Source organism: Chondrus crispus, genomic scaffold (genome assembly GCF_000350225.1).
Source record: "Chondrus crispus Stackhouse genomic scaffold, scaffold_23, whole genome shotgun sequence".
NCBI lineage: Eukaryota > Rhodophyta > Florideophyceae > Gigartinales > Gigartinaceae > Chondrus > Chondrus crispus.
In genome coordinates, this window is record NW_005179131.1 from 94,075 (window position 1) to 103,789 (window position 9,715).

Here is a 9,715-nt window from a genome sequence, read left to right on the forward strand (position 1 = left end):
ACTTGTAAAGGCAACTGCTCGACGAGTTCGGAGGGGTGTTTAGGTAAACCTGGTCCGATGGGTCGTAAATCCAATGCCCGAAGAGCGCCTTGTACACCTTATACCCTTGATAAGGTCTTCGACGGGGACGTCGCAACGTAGCCCGTCGGGAAAGAAGAAAACGTAGCAGCGCTACACCGTCGTACTGCCCGATGGCAAAGTACCAACAACGGATCGGTCGCAACCGAATTCCGATGGAACCAACACTGAGAAAAGCACCACTGGTGCACCAACACAAAAGCCCGATGGCAAATGACGTCACGTTGCGGATCGCAATCCTACAAGGTGGGCCCAACTCAAGATTAAGGGAAATTAGGATAGGGAAATAAAGGAAAATTGATAAGGGAAAAGGGGACCCCGAGCGATAGAGGATGCCGTAGGCTTACGTAAAAGGGAGCGTCTTGGTAGAGACCGACTTCGACCAAGGCGACATTCAACTCCGGCAACTCGGGTTACCTTTACTGACTTGGTCGTCAGAGGGCTAAGGTATATATATCGCCCCGCCGGAGCCACTACAGTAGCTCTCGGCGCTAGATCCTAGATCTAATCTAATGTTAAATAACTAATATGCAACTAATTAAAATTAATAATTAAAATAATAAAGTGAAATTAATAATTAAAATAATAAAGTGAAATAATTTCCACTTTTGCTTGCCATACCCCATCATTTTCATTTCTTTTCACCCCCCTTTTCAGGTGCGTATTGCACTACATATCCCCCTTCTGAGCGTCCTTGCGCAACGCCCGGCCATCGTATAATCTCCTGCCGCTGCTGACCGTGTTTCCCGGTCATCAATCACTCTGCGCGGCGTTCTAGCAAGGGTAAGACGAAAATATCATACTTCCTTCTCCATCGGAACACTCGGACGATAGTGCCACCCGTAGACGTCCGGGTGTTGGCTTTCCTCGCAAGTTCGAAGTGCCCCGGGGTCTTCCTTCCATACCCCGTCTACCCCCTGTTACCATCCCTGCCGAGCCGGCCTTCCATCCGGGCTACCATTCCTCTTGGGTAGCCCGCCGTCACCCTTCGCTCGAGGAGCTGCAGAAAAAAACCATGCGTGATAACGCAGCCCTGTTTGCTTCTGCTCAATGGTTCTCCTCTGTGGGCGTCCGCGGCCTCGACGGCATCAAAAATAATTTCGCCGATGATGCGGGCATGTTGCCCAGTAACCTCCCTTTGCAGGCCATTCACACCTTTGACTGGTGCGCCCGCATCGCTATACCCACCTCCATCCTACGTCACTCCTCCCCGCGCGGTCGCTCCTCCTTATCCCTGCGCTTCATAGACGCTGTGCTCACTCGGATCGAGATTCCTATGGCCGACGCCCTCATACCTTCATGTTACCACTGCGACACTTGGCAGTGTCGTACGGAAGGGGAACGACTCTACCTCGACAACCTCATCGACTGCACCTACGGTGACCCCGTGTCCGAGGCGGACCGACTGTAGCGCAACCGACGCACCGTCACGACCGACGCCATGTTTTGGACCCAAGCCATTCTTACCACAAACTTTCGCCATACGAAGCGCGGCGGTATTTTCTTTTTCCAAAATACTGTGCGCTTTAAACGTCGGGTCCGATCTGACACTGGGTACTTCGTGGCGTACCAGATGATTGAGGCTCGTGAAATTTCCAGACAGCACTACACCAATCGATACCAACGAACCCCGTCCTGGTGGAGTCAATACGAGGTATGTCAGGGTTTCTGGGCTGAGTTAGGCCCCATCTTGACATATTACGGCAGTCATTTACGCGATCCGCAGCACGGGCTGTGGACTGTGTTTCTCACGGAGTGGTGCGTGAAAGTCGCCGCCACCCTCCTGTGGGAAGTTTTCGACTGTTGGCGCCTGTGGCACCTCCCTTCGAAACTCCGCGAACAGATGCGTCTCCTCGATTTTTCTGTCCCCCTTGGCGGGTCGGATGTGGACCGTGAAGTGCACGCCCTCCTCGATATGATCGAGACCGTAGCGTGGGATTGCGTTTCTCCACAAAATTCGTCTCGGTCCTTTTCACGCCAGCGACCCTCTTTTTCCCCTGGTAGAAATCATCCAGCTGCCGGCGACTTCGTGTGGATCAACCCCTGGTCCTCCTCCCTCTGTTCTGCCTGGGAGGCCCAGATGAGCCGCCGTTTCGGAAATCAACCACCAACCCCCAACGCACTCACTGTGGTGAACGCAGATCCTCGAGAGCCTGAGATGTGCTCTCGACCTTCGGCCCCAACTTCCCCTCTCCCTGCACCGGTCCGTCCCTCCGCGCCTGAGGCCCCAGTGTGCGTCGTACTTCCTCCCACGAGCTCGGCGGAAACCTTGTCGCTTCGAGTCGTGTCTTCCTCCGACGTGAATCCAACCTCACTTCCTGCTTCCCCATCACGCGAGGGACAGCTCGTCACACCCACCTCAACCTTGCCATTGCCGTCATGTACGGCACCCGTGGGCTTAACCCGCCCTGAGGTTCTTCCGCGCGCCGAGATTCCTCCTGCGAGCTGCTCGACGGGAACCATTTCAATCCAGGAAGCCCCTCCGTCGTCCGGGGATCCGACCCCACGTCCAGCTTGCCCTTCACCTGAGGGTCCGCTCCTCGCCCCTACCTCGGGCCCTCCATCATCTACAATTCCCAAAGAAAATACCTCTGCTGCCGCCGTTTACCATCGCCTTCTCATGGCTCATGGTGTGGAGGGAGAAGCTCTCCAGGGGGCATCCCTGGACGACTTGCGAGTTCCAGCTCGGCTTGTCACCTCCCTTCCAAAGGAAAAATCCCTTGGGGCATAGTCTCGTTGAGACGGCGGCCACAGCACTTCCTTGCGACTTGTCCTTCTTTTCCCATCTGATAGCCGACTAGCGACTTTATCGTACGACCTTTGGGCGATAAAAAGAACCCACCTGCGCATCTCCTGTTATTTCTCACTTCCTCCTCTTTTGCATTTTCAGTTTTCTCTTTCCTGATTTCCCTATGTTTCCTTCTCTTCAATTCCTCCTCTTTATCCTTGACCACTTTTCTCCCTCTTTTCCTACGCCCTGACTCTGCCTAACGGGGACGGCAACGTGCGTATTTTATGGCATCTCCAACTTCCTCCTTTCGTTTACCCGCTTCTCACCGTAGGCGGGGGCATGGCGGTCCCTGACAATTTTTCTAGTCGCCCTCCCCCTTTTTGTTCAGCCGTCCACGAGACGTCGTCAATGATCGCATCTTCAGTTGCTCCGTTGCCCGTTTGGAGATTCCTACTCAAGGGAACACAGTCCCTTCTACGGTCTCTGAGGTGGTCCGCTTTTCTGTCCTCCTCTTCCTTTCTCAATTTCTCCCAATTTCCTGCGCATTCTCTTTCTCCCATCCTCGATGTGCGTCTTCCCTTTCCTCCTCTTTTGTGGTTTACCTCCTCTTTTTGGTCTGTCCCTTTTTACCTCTTCCAATTCCTCACTTACCTCCTCTTTAAATCTCAGTATACTTCCCCCTTCTCATCCCTCTACCTCCCTCTCTTCAGCTCCCAACTTCCTCCTCTTTAAATGGTCGAATGCCTATCGGGTTCCCCGTGGTCTAGGTCAATGCCCATTGTTAACTTGGAGGGCGGCGCTGCACACTGACCTGGATCGTCGCTCCTTTGTCGTGGTATTTTTTTGCGCGAATGTCTTCATCGAGGGCCAGGCTCGATTCCTCGATGGGGGATTTATTTTCCCATTGGCCCTCGGTCCATTCCGTCGTCTCACTCCTTCTGGGCTTTGTCCTCTTCCCTTTACGACCCGTGTCTGACCACCGGGGATTGCCTCATTAAAAAAAAGCAATACAGAAATGAAGTGGTCTTCAACGTGGTCGAAGTTCGACCATCTCCGCTGCGCATCTATTTTTGCCTCCAAGGCAGCTGCCTTGAGTCACGCTGTCCTTTATGGCTCTCTCCTCATTTCTTGTGACGACATCGTCACCCTGTCTTTGTGGTGTTTTCGGGGAAGATAATACGTTGCCGACGTGATGCAGCTCCGTCCTCCCTCGATCACTGGTATAACAGCTCTGTAGTCGTCTTTTTCGACGTTCCTCTCCATAGACTGGGGACCCGTCCTTAGTGCGCACACGGGTTGGCGTCGTGCGTGCGAGGGTCCGAATCGAAAAACTATGGGTCTCTCAGCAATGCGAAGCACGTCGTTCTCCCATTATTCCCACCCCAGCTTATTGTACCCCGCCTATGGCGACTCTTGTCACCGATGATGACAAAAAACGAAATGCGGTGGCCGTCCCCCTTCCTTACGCTGTGCTTTTGCTCCCAAAACTTCAATCGAAGTCGTAATCGTGTCATATAGAACGTAGATCGATTTTCCTTTTCCTTCGTTCATATGTAATCGACGATGTCAATCATATTCTTGTTCTCGTGTGTAAATCAAAAACTGACTTTTGCCTGGGCGGCAGCGTTTACGTCGGGCCACAGATAACTCGTGCTTCGTTCTCGAAATGCGCGTGGCGAGGACTCTGTCCTCCCTCTTCCCTGAACGCCATTTTCCTCGACAAAGGCGCCCGCGATCTCTATAAGTATGCATTTCCAATGATGGCTTGAGCTTTTTCTGGTTTTGTGAGGGGTGTAGCGTGACGCTCTACCAGTTGGCAGCGATGTGACGTGGTGCTTGCGATCGCGACTTCGATTTGTCGCTGGTTGGTTTCGTCTCCCTCCGAGGGAGACACTGTATCTCCAACGAAGTCTCAATTTCCATTGTAAAATTAGTGAGCTTCCTGCCACGTGAGGGGATCCCTTCTTCTTCTCCTTGCTTGATCCCTGTGTGACACGCGTTGAAAAGGATATCTGCACGCCTCTTCGGCTTTCCTGTACGCTCCCCGGATCCCCGAAATGAACAAAGAGAAAGAAAGAAAACAAAGAGCTCGTCGAAACTTGACGACGTGGTTGAGTCGCACCTCCCTGAGCGTTCCAGCGGTCCGCTTCCTTGGGGTCGCACCTGGCTTTGGGGGGGCGGTACGGTGCGTACGCCATGCACTTTCCAACACTTATCCAGCATCCCTTGCGCTCGTCACGACTGTTTTTTCCTAAAAATTGAATCAAAATTCGCAGTGGTGCGTGGTGCTCCACATTGGTTACGCGACACTTGTCCTAAGGTCTCTTCTATGAAGTACTGTACTGTACAGCACTCCTGAATTTTCTCTACCAATTTCCCATCTGGCGAGGGCAGATCACCGATGCAAATGTAATTTCATGTGCGATTGGTGACGCGTGGTCACTTCTGCTACCAAGTCGAAGTAGCTTATTGTTCTGACCGAGTTCATAGGGGTCTCATCGTTCCGTGCCGTCGTGTCGGAAGAAATTCCCTCTCGTCCCTCGGGTGTCAACAAGCCTGCTGATCTGGCAGGAGCGCCGGCGTCCCTATTATGGTCTCTTCGCTATAAGTTAATTCGCTTCTTCGTTGTCCTTCTACGGGGCTCTCTTAGGTTGCCCGTCTGTACTCGCGGTTCGGGTATCTTCTCGACCCTATGGTAAAAACAATAAACAGAACAAACGAGGAGAGTGAAAGAATTGAGAGTAAAAAAAAGGAAAGTGGAGGGGCGGTTGTTACTAAATTTGAAAACCTTTCCCGATCAATGAGCAATTTCCCCTCGTTCTGTTGAACGATCTTGACACGTTTGAGGTGCGTCCTGTGTCAGCTTCGCGTCCGAATTGCTGGGTTTTCAATAAGTCTGCCGTTTTCGCCGAAATCTGGTACTGCTCATGCACAGTTGGTGTCATTGAAAATGACATCGTAGGTGTAATTTTCGTTCGACGGACTGACAAGCTTAAATAACCAGAGCCGTGGTCCGCGGTCGATGTGTATCATCGTAGGCCTTCGTTTCTCCGTTTTTCTGAGCATCCCAACTCTCTGCGCCTATTAAGTGGGAAGTCCCTTAACTTGGCGCTCCAGACGGGTGCGCGTTCTTGACTTGTTCTCGTCCGTCTGTTGATCTGCCTTGAAGTTATGTTGCTCGGAGTCCGCGATACGCGGTTGAGTCGCCGAAGTCCTACAACAGAAACAACAAAAAGATATAATAGAATCCAGTGTAACAAACAAAGTAAAAAAAGAAAAGGGACAGAAAACGAACAAAGAAACAAAATAATTGAAGAGAGGGTGTGATGGGTGAGTGCTGAATGGATCGGTCGGCAAAATAGTACTGCGCCTTGTCGTCGACGTCGGTCGCTGCGTAGTTAATTGTAGATGCGTCCTCGTGATGGTGGTCCTTATGGACGGACGTCCTTGCTCGTCAAAGGGGGGGAAAACGTGTGTCAGTAGTGAGTGTGTCGATCGGTCGCCATGCGAGGTCGGGTGTCACTCGACCGCGGGACGACTTACGATATTTAAGCCGTCGATTTTGGCAAGCGACAACAACTTTGCTTGCGGACTGCAGTTGCAGCAGTATTTCCCTGCTTCCCGATTATAATTTCGCAGCATGCGGGATCGATTTCTCACTTGTGTCGCCTTTTTGGAAGTTTGTTGTCGACACGCCTAGTTTTTTTTTGATTACCTCATACGCCACGAGAACGGATCGGCTGTTCGAAACGTCATTTCTCGTGCGTGCCGTGATGATGCGTGTGTGTTTTCCGAGTGTCTCAATGCCTCATCCAAGGATACAGTCTCGCTTCTCTGCCTTGCTCTCCTTTCCTTCAAACTCCTTATTTGCGCACCTCGTAGATGCGTTACTTCCTCAAAGTTCTGACCTCTCTGTTGTCTCTAACCTACTAATTCTATTTACGATGGCTATCCCGGTTGTGCGTGCGACGCTTGCGTGGGTAAGGGTAGCTTTTTCCTTCGGAAATATATGACTACCGCGCTGCGGGGGATCTGCTCAATAGGTTCCCACGTTGCGTCCTCGATGGTATACCCATACCACCTCACTTTGAGAATTAATTTCTCCTCGTCGTAGCCGTGGTCCACGATCTTGTCGATCACATACTCCTGACTCTCGGCTCCTTCTTCCTGCGTGTCCAACTGTCCTTCCCCCTTCCGAAGATCTTCCGACTCATCCTCGTCTCTGGACTTTCCGAACTCGCGTAGGTCTGGAGGTGTCTCCGCTGTCGGCGTTCGACCAACAAAATTTTCCTGGTCCCCCGTCGTAGGCGCACGGGTGTGAGGACGTTCCTCGTCCTCCATTAGCTCTCCTTCTTCGTTTAGCTCCGGTTCTCCCAGGAACTGTAGCGCTTGCCGTAGGCCAGTTATCGGCGCATAGTCCATCGGGCTTGGGGCTAACTCCACCCTGTCTCGCGATACGCGTTCCTCCTGATCGCCAATGGCAATGACTACCGTATGTTGATCCGATCTTCGGACCTGATAAGGTCCTGTGGCGACTTGTGCCAGCTTGTGTTTCGGTTCGCTAGCCGTGCCCTGCTTCTTCCGAAGGAACACGTAGGACCCCGGCGGGATCTGGTATTGCGGTTTGCGAAGGCGTGCGTCGAAATTTCGCTTGTACCGGGCTTGTTCCTTTCGCAAACTCCTATCAGCGCCTTTCATCAGGCTTTCCAACCACGACTGCCATTTCAGGTAGTACGCTCGATTCGAGCTAAATCCTTCCAAACTTGGCTGTGCTTGTAACGCAATGCTTCTCGGCGCCCGAGCTAACACCAGCTCGAAGGGCGCGATATTCGTAGTTCGATGAACTTGCGTGTTGTATGCGAACGTCACAGCGTCGCTAAATAGGTCCCAGTCCTTGGGATGTTCTCCAACATATTTTCGCAACGCGGAAGTCAGCGTGCGGTCAAATCTCTCAACTTGGCCGTTGGCTTGCGGGTGGTACGTAGTCGTAAACACATTGCGTATGCCGAGAATTCGGCAGACATTCTGAAAGAACCGGGCCGTGAACTGTGTTCCATTGTCGGACAGCAGCTTGACCGGCGGTCCGTACACGAATACCCAATGGTGAACGAAGGCTTGTGCGATGTGCGCAGCTGATATCTTCTTCAACGGTACGGTTCGTACCAGTTTTGAGTATCGATCGCTGATCACGAGAATGTACCGATTTCCTCGTTTAGTTGTAATTAGCTCGCCGAGGATGTCGATGGCGGCAAACTCCAGCGGAGCTTTGGACGTGAACAGCTTCATTTCCTTCGTGTTTTTTCTTAACTTCACCCTCTCCCGCGCGCATGCGGCGCAGTTCTTCGCGACTGCATAGCAGTCTAGGGCCATCGTAGACCAATAAAAATATCTTCTCAAAGTCTTGTAAAGTTTCCTGCCTCCCGGGTGGCCTGCCAATTTTGCGTAGTGGCTCAACCCTAGGACGCGGTCCTTTAACGATTGTGGTATTACCAGTTGTACAAACTCTGCCGCGATACGGCATAGAGTTCCTTCGAGTTCCTCGGTTTCCATGCTGAATGTTCTCACCTTTCCGGCGTCTATTTCTTCCTTGATGCGATTGCAGAAGGGGTCGACGGCTTGCTCGCGAATGAGCTCCTCCGGAGTGACAGCTTGGAATTGATCGAGGCGATCAGGGGCGGTCCCCCCCTCAAGAGCGAGGATGTCGTCTATCGCGTCAAAACTTTCCTCGTTCTCCACTGTACCCTCGGCCGGTTCGGCCATAAAGCATGGGATTTCGTCGTCGATTTCGTCGACGGTTTCTCCTGCGGTCCGTAATCTTGACAGGGCATCAGCTTGACTGTTCCCCTTGCCCTTCTTGTACTTGATTTCGAAATCGAATTCCGAGAGGCGGAGCCTCCATCGGATTAATCTCCCGCTGGGGTCGGTTACGTTCATCAACCACCTCAATGAGGCATGGTCGGTATGCACAATGAAGTGCTCGCCATATAGATATGGTCTTAAAGTCTGTACGGCCCAAATTACTGCTAGAAATTCTTTTTCTGATACAGAATAGTTTCTCTCGGCTGCGGCTAACGTTCTTGAAAAGAACCCGATGGGTTTGCGTTGCGCATCCGGGTGTGTTTGAAATAGTGCAGCGCCTATTTGGTAGTCGCTTGCATCGGTATCTACCGGGTAGGGTAGGTCCTTCTTCGGCAGCGCCAACACCAGCGGTGCCAAGATGGCGTCCTTGAGCTTATGAAAAGCTTTCTTGCACGGTTCGTCGAATCCTTCCAACTGGACCGGTTGTCCCTTCTTCAACAGTTGATTGAGCGGATGCACGATTTTCGCATAATGCGGAACGAATCTGCGGTAGACATTACAAAGTCCCAAGAAGCTCCTGAGCTGGGTCTGCGTTTGAGGGTACCTCACTTGTTCCAATGCGACGGTTCGCGCAGCGTCCACCTCCAATGTACCTGGCCGAACTACATGGCCCAGGTACTTGATCTTTTCGACGAAAAATTCACACTTGCGAAGTTTGAGCTTCACACCGGCCTTCTCTAATACAGAAAGTATTTCATCCACGTGCACGATGTGCTCCTCCCACGACTTGCTAAACATTATTATATCGTCCAGATACACCAAACAGCACTTCCAGCGGAACGGAGAGAGCAGGATATCCATTGCTCTCTGAAACGTCGCTGGCGCGTTAGTTAGCCCGAAGGGCATTCTTGAGAAGCGATACAGTCCTTAGTGACACGAAAATGCGGTCTTGTCGCGGTCGCGCTCAGGGATAGGCATCTGCCAATATCCCGAGATCGCGTCCAACGCAGAGAAAACCTTGGTGTCACCAAGCGAGTCCAGGCACTCATCCATGCGCGGTAAGGGGTACGTGTCGTTCACCGTCACTGCGTTCAGCCTGCGGTAGTC

General features: G+C 52.1%; 1 protein-coding gene across 1 annotated transcript; it reads right to left on the bottom strand.

The window, feature by feature from the left end:
* Nucleotides 1–6,757: 6,757 nt before the first annotated feature.
* CHC_T00004364001 (hypothetical protein) lies at nucleotides 6,758–9,514 on the bottom strand. The gene is made up of 3 exons (XM_005716183.1): nucleotides 9,428–9,514; nucleotides 8,375–9,328; nucleotides 6,758–8,311 (listed from the first exon to the last, which is right to left on the bottom strand). The coding sequence occupies exons 1-3, from the start codon at nucleotides 9,512–9,514 to the stop codon at nucleotides 6,758–6,760; spliced, it is 2,595 nt and encodes an 864-aa protein (XP_005716240.1).
* Nucleotides 9,515–9,715: the final 201 nt, after the last annotated feature.

Coding starts and splice junctions, on each gene's coding strand:
- CHC_T00004364001 (XM_005716183.1), bottom strand. CDS start 9,514: ATGCCCTTCGGGCTAACTAACGCGCCAGCGACGTTTCAGAGAGCAATG. Junction 9,329..9,427: donor TCCGCTGGAAGTGCTGTTTG/GTGTATCTGGAC, acceptor GCCGGTGTGAAG/CTCAAACTTCGCAAGTGTGA. Junction 8,312..8,374: donor AAGAAATAGACGCCGGAAAG/GTGAGAACATTC, acceptor ATCGCGGCAGAG/TTTGTACAACTGGTAATACC.